The sequence below is a fragment of the Semicossyphus pulcher genome, unplaced genomic scaffold (genome assembly GCF_022749685.1).
Source record: "Semicossyphus pulcher isolate SPU_LCO1_2020_fin unplaced genomic scaffold, fSemPul1.0.p SCAF_13, whole genome shotgun sequence".
Classification (NCBI taxonomy): Eukaryota; Metazoa; Chordata; class Actinopteri; order Labriformes; family Labridae; genus Semicossyphus; species Semicossyphus pulcher.
Genome location: NW_027211637.1, coordinates 19,394,463 through 19,409,130, shown reverse-complemented (window position 1 = coordinate 19,409,130; position 14,668 = coordinate 19,394,463). Strand labels below are relative to the sequence as shown.

Genomic DNA, 14,668 nt, shown 5'->3' with positions numbered 1-14,668 from the left:
TAGTCCCTCACACACCTGAAGGGAAAACAAGTCAATCTCATGAGGGTCCCTCCTCAACGCTATCTGCTAGAAAACGTCCAATAAAACAACAAGAGCTTCTTGGTAAGGCGAAATAAAGACAGAAGTCAGTTTTTAATAAGAAGCTTCCGAACGGAAAATCTGATCTGTAAAGGAGAAAAGGGGGATACAGGCTATAAGACGTGAGCCGACAGCTGTTAAAACAGTAAAACTGTGGGATCCTGATAGTTTGGCCAGACACACTGATTAGGTTGAAGCTACACTAAACATTTGGTTTTCATTTTGTTAGGTTAAAATGATGATCTGACCTGGTGATTTGTCTTCTTTCCTTCTAGATGGGAAATGCCTCCGAAACATTTCTGCTCGTGTCCAGAATATCGAAAGACAATGACTTCCTCATGGGAACTCTCTACACCATCTTTGGTGAGTCATGTGATGTTTCCCCCCCGAGATATTACAGCCCTTATTAGCGTGAATGCACGTTCAAAAACCTGCCACCATTGTGTGTTGCTGCTCTTTGTAGGTGTGCTGTCGGTGCTGGGGAACGGGATCCTGCTGTTCGTGGCCTATCGAAAGAAGTCCTCCCTGAAGCCTGCAGAGTTCTTTGTGGTTAATCTGGCCATCAGTGACCTGAGCATGACCATGAGCCTGTTCCCCCTGGCTATCCCCTCAGCCTACACCCACATGTGAGTGACCATTCACTTCCTTTTTATATATATTATGTCAAAACAACTTCACATCTTCCTGAGGAATGAGGAAACGTAGGATTAGTTACAGAAGCAGGACCATAGCTAACATCAAGGACACCTGGGTACTGTCCTCTTTGGACCTGACCGCGTAAACTCATCCAAGAATCAGATCATTAAGACTAATATTAAACCCAAGTGTTTTATACGCACATATTCTAAATTTATGAACGGCCTTCACACTGTCCATTATAGAGATTGTTTTAAGCTGTGCAGGCAGCAGCGAGTGATATATGGACTTTTTTGCCCTGAGTGACGCCTCTTAGGCTTCATAAAGCATGCACTACCTTTAACGTGAAGGTAATAGAGGCCATCCTCTAAAATCCTCTCAGGGGTACGGGGACAGAAGAGCTTCCAACTCCTCTATCACAGCAATAATGTTATATTTAACATTCAGCTAAAAAGGCACCGCTGACTACAGGCTGATCAATAAAAGAGGACAGCAAAGGACACTGGTATTTGTAGTAAAGAGGCAAAAACAAGACACTGTACTTCTGTCTCTATCCACGAAACTGAATAGGCCAAACCTGGACCCTTGGAGTTAAAATGATGAATAAAATGGGAAGAAATTTCTGACACTTTCGTGAGGTTAACAGTAGAATAAATATATATATATATATATATGTAGAATTACAATGTCTCCATCAGCTGCTCCTGCAGCCTTCCCAGCCTGATCCTATGTTCCTCTGAGCATATATGCGGCTGATTGCTGTCACATGTGCTGTGATCGGGTGAAAACGCTCCCCGGCAGTTGTAATTGACGCAGGGGAAGGCCAGTCAATGTATTACCTGTTTCATCTACTAGGTGTGAATTGTGTAATCCACTAGAGGCCTTCTGCATAGAAATCCTGGCTTAGGACCAGAATGTCAAACAGGACAAACTCTCTCTCTCTCTCTGTGTCTCTCTCTCTCTCTCTCTCTCTCTCTCTCTCTCTCTCTCTCTCTCAGGTGGCTGTTTAATCAGACCACCTGCACTGTCTACGCCTTCTGTGGCGTCCTGTTCGGCCTGTGCAGTCTCACCAACCTCACCGTGCTCTCCAGCGTATGCTGGCTCAAAGTCTGCTGCCCAAACTATGGTAAGAAAAAACACTCTTTCTTTTACCATATAAAAACACAAGCGTCTATAACATCTACATTTAAAAACACACTAAACACTATTTTTATTTTTATTTTTTCAATTATTGATTATTTAGAAGGTAGGCTTTACCCATATTGATCAGCTAAGCTCTCCCCTGAAGCCAGAATCCTTGAATCTAAAGAGAGAAATATTAATGTAGTGCTGCCAGAAAGTCAAGTGGGTATTTTCAAAGTAAAAGTTGCCACGCTACAAAAAATATTGATGTGCGATGCCATGTTTTAAACTCCTTAAACGGCAGGGTGCGTAAATAAGGAGGCCTTTAATATTCCCCCCTGCCTTTTTAATGTATTCCCCTGCAGGGTCTTTCATTGGAAAAACATACAAACCATCCAATTATTGGCATTGCATGATTTCCCAGCTGCTTCCATACTGTCAGTGTTTCCTAATGAATTTCAATTTGTGTTTTTCCTTTTTTAGAAGAGCATGAGTAGAATGATCATTGAACACATAACAGAGAGAGATTTATTCTAGCCATAAATAAACCATGTAAAAGTAAACAGACTGAAGAAAGTTCAGGTAAAGGTTAGGGTATAAAGTGATGTAAGCTTTAGAAGTGAAATTAATAACAATTAATTACAAGTTCTGATTTACATGTTTACATGTTTGAATTCACTCTGCATTATGTTTGGAACTGTAAAGGTAATATGCTAAATCTACCTCTACCTCTGTTTTCTTATGTTTACCTTGAGCTAAGTCATCCTCGCCTCTGATTGGCTAGTTCAGTGACATGTGACAAGTAATGAGGAAGTGAATCCCAATCTCCACCCTAAAGCTTAAGCACTCAACTCCCGTGGATTTTATTGATGTCAGGTATGCAGAGCGTGAGTCCGTGAGGGTTTGGCATGGTGTAAAAATGACCTTGACACACTGTCATGACATCACACGTAGCCTGGAAAAAAAACGCTCCATTAAATAATTTTTAAAAAAGCTGACCTCCAGTGTGTAATTGGTGTCTTAGATTACAGTTCAAAGGTTTAATCCAAAAGGCTGGACGTGGTTGAAGTACATTACAGTGTTTATATGTTTGAGCAAACATTCAAAAGTCAGAAAAGCCAGTATTGTTTATCTTTTCTAAATATTTGACAAATACCAATGAACTCTGGGTAGATCCCACAGAAAAGTCTGCAAATATGCGGACTCGTGAAAAAGTGTGCAATTTGCCATGAAAAGGCTGCATAAGAGCCCTCACACCTGACAGCGGGACAGCACCAAGCACTCGCACACTGAGCGGGAACGCTCCTCAAAGTTCGTCAGTCTGTAGCCGTGTCTCAATTCTGGAGCTGCACGTTTCAAAGGACGCAACCTACGAAGGATGAGTCCTTCGTAGCCTCTGAAGACCGCTAAAGCCGAACTAAAATGTGACGGTTTTGTCTATGGCAGATTTTCTGTTTGCATCACCAGCAACAGGTAGCTAGCAGGCTAACTAGCTATTATCACTAACGTCACACAAGTTAATCTATTAGTTTAAAGATAATTTGTTTCAAAGCCCCTTTTGGTTTTTTTTACATTTATAGCTAGCTAGCTATATAAACGTTAACATTTTAAAGTGTATTGGTTTGAATTGGTTTGTATTGAGGCGCAATGAATCTCGGGATATGTTGGGCCGCGAAGGTTGCACCCGATGGATCCTTCGTGGCCCGCGAAAAGGAGTACGCAATTTTCAACCGCAACTGAAGGAGCCTTTGAAATTGGACAGCCTTCGACGTGCTGCTGTGACACAATCGGCCTTCAGATATGTCCTTCGAAGGATGCAGCCCCTGAATTGGGACACATCTTGTGATTGTGGAGATTTGGGACTGGGCCCAAAGTGTGGATAACAGTGAAGGGCTGCTTAAGAAAGTTATTCGTCTCCATCCTGCTGAGTGATCCAACCACCTCACATGGACCCACATCAGTGGCTCTGAACACTTTGTCCTAAATGAGTTATGATGAATTCATACCACCATTCACGTAGTACTGTTACTAACCTCACTACCTTTGTTATGATCTGTGTAAATTAAACAGGAAGTAGCACTCTGATCAGGACTGACACATGCCTTTGACTCATTTTTCAGTACAGCCAAGGCCGCACTCACAACATGAAACACCTGCCTGCATAGATAATAGCTTGTCTGACTCAAGGTCTACAGTTGACATTCAAATGTCAAGTACACTTAAGGCATCTCAATCACACTTCCCTTTCAAAGCATTAAAGAGCAGCTTACACACAGGTTACAGTGATGTAAGGGTTAAAGAGTTTATGAATTACAATCAGTGTAGCTTCAGGTTAGCTGAAGTCAATTTACACATTAAAGCTCAGTAAGGACAAAGGAGAGATGAATGTATGACAAGGATGACCTGGCCCTGATTACACCTGCATGGAAAGTGTTTTATTTCAGAATAAAATGCAAATGAGATCTTATTCGCTTTAGTTTAGACCCTTATATATACTGCATGTCTCTGAGGGCCGGGTTGTATGTCTGATTGAATTTGTCTTGCACTCTTAAATCCGCATGCGAGCAGTGTGAACCGAGACAGTACAGCGACAGAACAAATAGATAATCTATGAGCTGAAGTTAGAGACGTGTTTTCCATCAGCCAGCAGTGGTTGGTCTGCCAGAGAGGGTAGGCAGAGCTAAGTGGCTGATTTTCTGGTCTCTGCAAGTGTTGCGAGTAAACAGTGATCTACTGTGGCTGAACAAACCAAGAAAAGATCGACGACTACAGATACAACTTCAAAAATAAGTGAAAATCCAAAGAAAAAGAAACAAATTTGAAGCTCAAATGAAGGCAAACAGTCCTAAAAGGAAAGCGACCGTCAGCCAGGAAAAGTTACAACTGGAGCCAACCGTGGACGTCAAACATGCGACACTGTCTGGATATCTGGGAAATGTGCTCCTACAACTGCCATTTATCGCCATAGATGCCGCCAAAAAGAACGAAATTGAGATCTTCAAGATTACAACTTTAAGTAAGCGTCCACTCTTATTTACAGTGAGGTCACTCAGCAGACAGAGATGTTGCCTCTTCCTGAGTTTAAACCAAGTCCATGTTATTTCCATGTCCTCCTGTTTGTGTGAGTTTTGCATTTGATTTCACCCACACACACAAAGATCTGTAAGTCAGAACTCCTATCGAGGGAACAGAATAATAATTAAATCCGAAGATTAATTAGTTGCATTTGCTAATTAGCTGCAAGCGACACTGGACAACTAACGCAGCTCCACAGAGGACAAATCAAATGTGCCCAAACAGGAAATGCAATAATGATAAAAAAAAAAATCATCCAAAGGAGAAGTCTCAACTGATAACAACTTAACGCAGACAAACAGAACCAGCAAAAACGTTATCTTTCACTCTCCAGTCTTGATGTCCCTCGCTCTCTCTGCTTTGACTGCAGAGCATTCAAGCAGCTCATTGCTAATGAGCATAATTAATCTTTTTGCCACTGAGGCCAATGAGGATTTATACACAGGACTGCCTCTCTCTCAATCTTTAAGCAGCATGGATGGTTGACCCTCGCCTGCGCTGTTTAATACAGTGAAAGAAAATCACACGCACATTCCCGTGAGCTATATGATTCTACAGTGTATCAATCTCTGCAGGAGGTGAATTCAATTTTAATTTTCTCATTAAACCATCATTGCACATTTTTTGTCCTTTTTTTTCACACTTAGTCATAATTAACTTAGAAGCACTGAATATCCAATGCATACGATTTCCTACCAGTTGACAGGAACTGTATGTAATTGAATAGGACTCAGATACTCTATCATCATCGAGCCTCCTCCCGTCCATTATCTGTGAATGGCAGCACCGTTACATGTTGAAGTACAAGTCTCTTCACTCCAGGAGTCTCCCTCCTGGAGAGCAGAATCCAGGGATTATGACATTTACATGCACACATGCACACATTCACACAGCAGGGGTAAAGAGAACACAGACAAATCTGACACATATCGTATCAGTCGGGCTTTTAATGCCTAACAGACGACCTAAAAGATGCATGATCAAAAAGCATCATTATAGGACAAGAGAAGAGAAGGAACAGCTTGTAACGGCAGCACAAAGCAGAAGGTGTGAGAAATGCGATGGTCTGGAAGAGGTTTCAAACACAGCTAGAGATTGTATTGATCATGTTCGTATCATTCACGCTTCATTTGTCTACATCTAACATTGCTGCTAACGAGCAAAGTGTAATTGAAGTCAAGGCAGTGTTTTAAAGAGTAACACAGTGTATAATGTAAAACCCCACAGACCACAGGCCTCACAAATAGAGTGTTTGAAATGCAAATGAACATAAATAATTACGTCTTCACGAGACTTCCCTGCAAGGATAAAAAATGTACGCAGCTTACAGACACACTGTTTAACCAGGCTTTCCTCTTGTTCTCTTGTACCTAAACTAGTTTAGACATTCTAGCAGACTGCTCCAAGTCACACACACAAACTCACTAATAAACAGCAGGGCATCATCAATGCAAAGATGCATACTTTAACTGCAGACCCTGCAGCGCCAGAAGTTTCAGAACGACTACACGCTTTCAATTACGAGAAACAGGCTGCAGATTCAAAAGCACATGCAAAAGTTTAAAACAACTGCAACTGTTGAAATGGGTTGCAAATGAAATACTAGCTGCACAAAGCTGAAACAAATGCCTTATAATAAAACATGCTGCAAACACACATGCAAAAGAAAAATGCTGTAACTCCAGCCATCACAAAGGAAATGCTGCAGGCCTGTAGGGGCAATCAAACAGCTTTATTATTGATGGCAGAGATAGTGTGGTCATACGTCCCTGTTTGACGCCGTGTCCCAAGTCCCGACAAATATCTATAAAACACTAATAAGTCCCGGTTTTGAACAAGCCCTGTCCCAGTTTTAACCTATTTAAATACCAAAAATATGCACCATGCTTGCATCCCTGATTCGTCTGTATGTAAATCAATGCCGTTGCCAAGGCTGTTGCTGTTTTAACCAATAGAAAAACATCACTAATGCACCACGAGTCAAAGTTCAATACTGATTTGTTTGTACGTGTCAATCAATGTTGGCATGCAGCTAGCTCAGCTGATCATACTGACAGGACCTGCTGCCTAACTTCAGGTAGGCTAGCTGTCATGCCGAAAAGGAAGTCAGCGTTTTCCAAGAAGCTCCAGGAGAGTTACAGCTTCCTTCGAAAACTACCAGGCAATGAATATGCTGCGTTTTACACACAAAGTGTCCACGGTGCCTTGGGAGAGATAATTTTTCATCCACTGAGGCACTTTCCGTGATGTTGAAAGGTGCACTGATGAAAAATCCAATTGTACCATGAGCTCATACATGTGGGGTACATTAAAGGGTCCCTTTTTGGAGGTTTGAAAATATGGTCACCAGAGGTAGAGAGAGAGAGAGAGGAAGATGCCCAACTGAGTACTCAGCCCACACAACTGTTGGTAATAAATGGTTTCTGATGGACAGATAGCTCTGCTGAAGTAACCACTGCTAAGCGTAGCTTCTGTTAGCTACTGATTTCAGTTAGCCATGTGGCTAACAGTACTATCAGCTGACTCTTCCCCTTGGCTCTGAGCACAGTGGTGTGACGTGAACTTCAGACCAGGAGTTCAGAGTTGTGCATCTGTGTCGGCATTTGTTTTGGACTTTATCATTAGAATATGTTGAATTTGCATCGTTTCTGTATCTGCAGCCTGTTTTCCCTCATGGAAAATGTTCAGGCTGTTGCAGCACGTACAAAACAACATGTCAGGAGTCTGGGCAAAGAGGAAAATCTCCCCAAAAGACAGTTTATGAATTACATTAACAGCAAATAACATTGATCTTCTGGGTCACATGAGAATCACGAGGACGTTAAGACAGTTTAATGGAGTTCTTTGCATAAACGTGAGGAAAGAAACGTGCAGTGTAGGAACTGTGTTTGAGAAGCAACACCAAAAATGTCAGAGGATTGGGTTACCGGGCAGATGGAGAGTAAAAACCACAGTTACATTTATGTGCTGCCGACACAAGGTTCACTTTCCATGTGTGAAATTATTATGTAGAGGTCATCACACTAAACCCAACACGGGCCACTGGATCAGTTTACAATGGAAATGAACTGGTTTAATTAGACTGGATATGTGTTTTTGTGACTTACTGAAATCAGAATAAGAGCACATTTTAATATGAAGTAGCTGGTATGCTGCTGTGAGATAAGGATGATTTCCTTCTTGTGAGGTTTATTGAAAGAATGCAGTCTGCATTTTTTTCCCATCGAGCCGATGAGACAGAAACTCTTTTTACAAAGATTTCTATTCCGAGCTAATAAACCACACTGTCTTTTTGAAGAGCTCTCAGAGGATTTGTCTGCACTGAGTCTGAATATCAGAGCTACAAAATGAGGAGGGGAAAAAAAAGATCAGCAGAGACGAGGATTCTTCGAATCTAACAGACGGACTCGTTTTAGTTTGGGTTGTGGAAGGTTTTGTGGGTGCTCTTTGACATATTTTTGCTGAAATCTCCTTGAGAAAAAGAGCATGCTGCAGGAAGCAGCTGATGAAATAAACACATGCACAGTTAGCAGAAGAGATGCATCGGGGACATGGCTACAGGTGATGGAGAGTGCCTCCTCCTTTCTCTATTTCATTACTTTTCTGTCACAGCTGGAGTATCTCAAGTGGGTACTACTATTCCTAATGAACCCCTGATGACAGACAAATTAGCCCTGACTCGTGGTCTAAGAGCAGCGCATGGAACTGGTTCTTCCTTTTCGCTTAAATCCGCAGCCACCGATGGCGGCTGATGAACTTGCGAACGGCGGATCGAAGTCCATCAAACAAAAGGCTGAGAGTGGATGAGTCAGACACGACTTCAGTGAGAGGACTGATGGCAGGAGGGAGGGGGCATAAGTAGCAGCGAAAGAGGAGGGGAGTTGGGGAATTGCTTTACAGTTAAGAGGGCTGACTTACAGTTAACTGACGACAGAATCAATGCGAGGTATCTGTCCTGAAGTGAAGTGGTATTGGCTGTAACATTTGATGCCTTTAGGCACCAATGGGTTAAAATAGATCATAATCACAGGCAGAGTCAACATTGCTGGCAGTACATGAGGGGCTCAAACAAAGAGCACGGTGGTTAAAATCTGCTTTGACAGAATTACAATGGAGGATACATTTATTCACATACTTCCTCAAATAGTGTCTGTGGTCTTTATTATGCTCAACTGCAGAAGTGTGGAAGCAAATCTGCCTCATATTCAAAAGTTTTCTAATTTCAAGCACTACATTTTTTTGCATCAAAATTATTTATCTGAATTGTTTGCCTCTTGAGTTCAACTCTTACATTTTCACTTTCATTTTTCAATGTAAAAACTATAAAAATTCAAGCACAATTTTAGATCCCAAGATGCGAGTTGAGAAATTCAGATTAAACATCCGGGATGCCAAGGAAAAGCAATCGATTCTGTCGAACCAACATCCAGCCAATCAAGTTACGCCCCGTCATGTGACGACGATTCGTCAGTCCCTCATACACAAAAAAACCGACAAATTAATCGGTGTCTTTTGAGACATTGTAAGAAACACAGTTTGCTTGGACATTCATTTTTGTGTTGGCAACATTACACGACAATAGTGGACCCTACACTCGCCATATCACTGAACGCTACACTCGTGTCATCTCTGCTTATGTTTTCTTAAAGTAATGTTATGCCATGGAAACATCGAGTAAATAGAGGGGACAGTCTAACAATGACATTCAGAGTAATAATGATATAAGATTCTACAGATTCTACATAGAAATGTAGAATATGTAGGCAGGGGATGGGATTATTATTGCAGGAAGTGTTCTGGTTTCCATTTGTAGTACGCTTGTAGTCCGAGTAGTATTGACAAATCACGTATCGGCAGGCTGCGGCGTATGCAAGAAAAACAGTCTGTGTGGAGAGCAAAAGCAGGCGAGCCGTAATGACATACCAGCTATCATCACCGTCATCTGACAATGATTTAGTTTCCGACTCCAATGCATCAGAAACGAATGATCCGACCTCCACTTCAACAAATAAACATTTTAAAAGTAGTTTTTTCCTCCTCTTGAGGACAGACCTGACAATGCTTGTATTTTTATGCCGTCGCTACAAACGTTCAGTGTGATCAGTGATGTGGTGAGTGTAGGTTCCACTTTTGTCGTGAAATGTACATTTTTTATAGCTTGAGTTTTTGATTCTGGATTTGAGGATATTGAAAAATAAAAGCAAAAAAGAGTTTGGTATTGTAGAGTTGAATTCGGAGGTAAAAAATTCAGATACATAATTTTAATGCAAAAAAAAAAGAGTTTGATCGCTGAATGGCTGCTTCACATGAGAAAACCATCTGTAATGGGTAACCAGCCCCCTTCCCTAGCGCTGCACAGTTCAGCGAGTGCCACAGGGCCTAATCATCCCCCTCTTCTACCCTACCCTCCCCCCTCCCTGCCTCCCCTCAGCTTGAAATGTAAGAAGGGTTGGCATCCAGCTGAAGAGGCAGTGTGGTATCAGAGATAAGGCTCCCTGTGTTCTCCTCCTCACTGAGTCCACACTGAAGAAGCTCTCATCTAAATCAATTACCGTTGGTTAGTGTCGAGGGCTGTTTCTGAGGTTCCTATGGATCCTCTGCTTCACTGTGGCACATGAGTGATGACAAATGAGTGATGGACCACTGATGACGCCACTATGAACAGAAATGCAGCTGTAACACAGTCTATACGCTGCAGGAATAAAACTGTATACACGCCATTTATGTGAGTGTGTGCAGACCCTTGTGAGACCCTTCCCTCTGCATCTATTCTGTTGTTTTGCTTTGCACGGGACGTTTTCAGGAGGGGCGCTGTTGTGGTTCCCTGAGCCAATCACAGCGTGTAGGTGAGTGTGAGAGTGGTTGAAATTAGCAACTGGGCCCCATTCAGACCGGCGAACATGGCGAAAGAGCGATGCAGAGCTGGCCTTCTTTCCTTTGGACAGGTAGGTGCCTCAAACCGGGTTGGACAAGCTGCACGATTACACAGAAACAGATCCAGTTTCTGCAGTGAAGAACAAGCAAATACTGACAAATAGTGGTGAATCTGTTTGCTGGTATGAGCTCATGTGTGCACAGTGCTCAGACTTCAGAGGGAAATGAGCCTCTGAGTAAACACACTGCAGAACTACTTCCCATACACACGATGATATGTGTGTCTGTGTCAGCTTTATAGGTGCAGGTCCAGTGGGCCCTATTGCATGTTCTCTTATTTAATAATAACATCCAACTTCCTCTTTCTCCTCCTCACTCTATGCATGTTTCAGCATCAGGTAACCAGACTAAATATGCTTTAGTAGCATGGTGCTTCTTCTGTATGACTCTCTCTGCCTCTGTCTCTTCCTCAGGTAACAAGTTCTCCTACTGCCACGCCTGCCTGCTGGTCGCTGGCGTCTGGTGCTACGCTGGCGTTTTTGCTGTGGGTCCCCTGTCGGGCTGGGGAGAGTACGGCGCCGAGCCTTACGGTACGGCGTGCTGCATCAACTGGCACGCGCCCAGCCAGAACTCTGCAGCCATGAGCTACATCATCTGCCTCTTCTTCTTCTGTTACATCGTGCCCTGCACTGTCATCTTTCTGTCCTACACCTACATCCTGCTGACAGTGCGGGGCTCCCGCCAGGCTGTGCAGCAGCACATGTCCCCGCAGAACAAGATCACCAATGCACATTCACTTATCATTAAGGTAAATGCATGAGATTTATTTACACGATTCTATAGAGGCCTGAGTAAAAATTAGCTTACAAGACAAATGTTTTTTGTTTCTTCTTAGCTTTCGGTGGCAGTTTGCATCGGCTTCCTGACAGCATGGAGCCCATATGCCATCGTGTCCATGTGGGCAGCCTTTGGTAACCCTGCAACTGTACCACCCATGGCTTTCGCTGTGGCAGCTATCTTTGCCAAGTCCTCCACCCTTTACAACCCCATAGTCTATCTGGTCTTCAAGCCCAACTTCCGCAAGTCCCTGTGCCGGGATGTGGCCCTGTGCAGGAGGTCACTCTGTGGATGTCTGTGTGCGCACAGCTCGGCACAGAAGGGAACTTGCATGCAGTCCCATCACAAAGAAGAGTGCAACTCCACAAGGTTGTCAAACGGGCTACCGGAGAACCACGGGACCTGCAGACACTGTCCGTGCCCTGAAACAGTCACTGGAAATAGAGACAACTTTACAGACTACAGCCCGCAGCAGACTGCTAGGATACTGAAAGGATCTGTGCATAGTGAGGTGGCTGTGAGTCAGCTCTCCAACGAGATGCAGAGCGACTTCCTCTAAAGACACAGACTCAGCCGGACTGCGAGAAAGTTGAAAAAAATGAGTAATTTAGAGAAGTGAATGAAGGTTGAAGGACACTATTGGCAAGTTGTGGAAAAGGGAAAACAAAAGATTAAGATTGAGCAAAGGAAATACGTTGAAGGTCAAACTTTTGTCATGCCTCAAATATGTGATACTGCCAAAAAACTACCGACCACAGAGCTTAGTGAAGTGGATGAGCAAGCCAAACCAATAACATGCAACTGCAGTCGTGTTCATCAGTGTTACATCAGGTCAAATTAACCTGCGTCAACAACTATCTGATCACTTTGACTGATCGACATTTACAAAACAAGACTGAGAATCCACAAAGTCCCGATGCAAATCAATTCAAGCTGGATTTTGAGGGAGGAGCTGATATGAAACCTTCCACTCCCTGAATTACCTTTTGTGTATTTATTACGAGTACTGTATTTAATGATGTATTTGATTTGATAGCTATTTATTAATGCATGCCTCAAACTGAAGGACCACAGGGTTGCTGTTGTTATCTCCAAGGAAAATTGTTTTCCTCATTGGAGATAAATCTAATTCAAAGCATCAATTATTGTAACCACAGTGTGTCGGCCTCTGTCTACATTAAGTACACCCACAACAAGTGAAGAAAAAAACACTGAGGGGAGGATTTGGCTTAGTGAGCTCATTGTTACATGTGTTAAAATGAACACTGACATGCTTCAATTTACCCACAGTGGGGTTGCATTGATTCCTCTGCAAAGACAAGATGCCAATATCAGTTTTGTTCAGCCAGCTGTGTCAGGGACAGAAAGCGTGACTGAGTTAGAAACGCCAAGGAATTAGTGGGGAAGGAATCAGGATGACCACTCTTTTCCTTTTTAGAATACTCGATTTGGGGACGACAACAGTCCAAAAGGTGCTGGACACTGAGGATTTATCATGTGATGAGCTTCAAATTACAGGTTATGCAAAAATAGTTGTATTAAAATGTGAGTTTTGTACAAATAATTTGCATCCCTTTTTTGAAATCCAGACAAATATATGTAATATATACACTGAACAGAGCCATTATAAAAAGTAAAAGACAGGTCAGCTCAGTTCCATTTAAAATGTCAATGACTGTATATATAGATGATGACGCGTCTCCATCGGCTCCCATAGAACGAAATTGAATTGATTGCCAAAAAAGACGGGCGCTGCCATCTTGCTATGGTGACGTCATTTGGAGCCAGAGCTGCGCAGTAGAGATCAGCAGGTGGAGCCGCCATAGCCACCTCCGCTAACCAAAACACACACTTAACTTACTGAAAACAAGACTAGGTCAAAACCTAGTATGTATGTGCGCTTTTGTGGGCAATTCGTTACAAGGACTTTCCTCATGAGGCAGATGACAACGTGTTTGAAAGCAGGTACGCGCTTGCGGACGTAGGTGAGGACAGCAGACGAGCAGCGGAGGAGCAGTATCCAGAGCCGTATAGACAGAGAGTTGCGTCAGTGGAGGTCCAATATGCTCCATGATCCGCCATTGTGTCGCGATGCTCTCTGTCTCTACGGCTCTGAAAGAACCATCATTCACTCACTCAGTCAGTCAGTTACTCAGTCAGTCACATACAGACGGCGGTCAGCCAAAGACCAGCAAAGATCCGGCACGTCTGCGTGTTTAACAGCAGAACAGCTTTTTGTGTTGGTCTGAAGCAGACGTTCGTCCTCTACTCTAATCCGGAACAGATCAGCTGCAGGAGCCGTATTTGTCAACAGAGCTGTCAATCTTCCTTTGGATAGCAGCAATAACTATGTCCATCCTTTTATACAGTCTATGCTGTAGAACAACAAGCTTGTAGGTAGATATGTTCACACAGGAGGCTGATCAGCTGCAATCAGGGACGAAGTATATTTTTCCAGTTGACCCCACAGGCACCGGGGTCTTTCTAAGATCAGGACTAAAACAAACAGGGACGTCCTTCGCAGCAAGACACCACCAATGAGATGATCCTACAGGTTGCAATCAAGCAAACAGTTTGATTTTTATCAGTGTTAAATTGAAAGTTCACTCATGATGCTGCTTATAGTCCTTAATTACAGAGGAGAACGGAGCGTGTGCACAATTACTGCAAATAGAGTAGGTCAGAGACGCAGGAAGTCTGTCTGTAAACTGATGGATGTTTACAAAGGACAGCTGTGATGATTAAATATCTTCCAGCAATTTTCTCTTCAAATTATGTTCCTGTTAGTTTTTCTTTCAAACTGGTATGAGGCCAAACCTGCATCCTTCATCGGACTGCTTTTCATAAATATTGTCTCATTCCCAGACTCCATTAATTAACTCGGTCAGTGTGTTTTTATTACTGACAGGAATGGAGATAAGACCCAACATTGTAATAAACTGGAGTGATCCTTCAGAGAGGTCAGATGAGCTTCAGTGACGCCTGTATGTGTGTGTGCGTGACAGCGAGACAAAGGGTTATCCTGTGGTTTATTTATACTTTACGT

At 42.9% G+C, this 14,668-nt stretch overlaps 1 protein-coding gene across 1 annotated transcript; it reads left to right on the top strand.

Annotated features, from left to right (window-relative positions):
• The first annotated feature begins 353 nt into the window (after positions 1-353).
• On the top strand, positions 354-12,546 carry opn7b (opsin 7, group member b). Its single transcript, XM_069660790.1, has 5 exons — positions 354-441; positions 542-704; positions 1,713-1,840; positions 11,259-11,593; positions 11,681-12,546. The coding sequence occupies exons 1-5, from the start codon at positions 354-356 to the stop codon at positions 12,179-12,181; spliced, it is 1,215 nt and encodes a 404-aa protein (XP_069516891.1). The 3' UTR covers positions 12,182-12,546.
• The last annotated feature ends 2,122 nt before the right edge of the window (positions 12,547-14,668 follow it).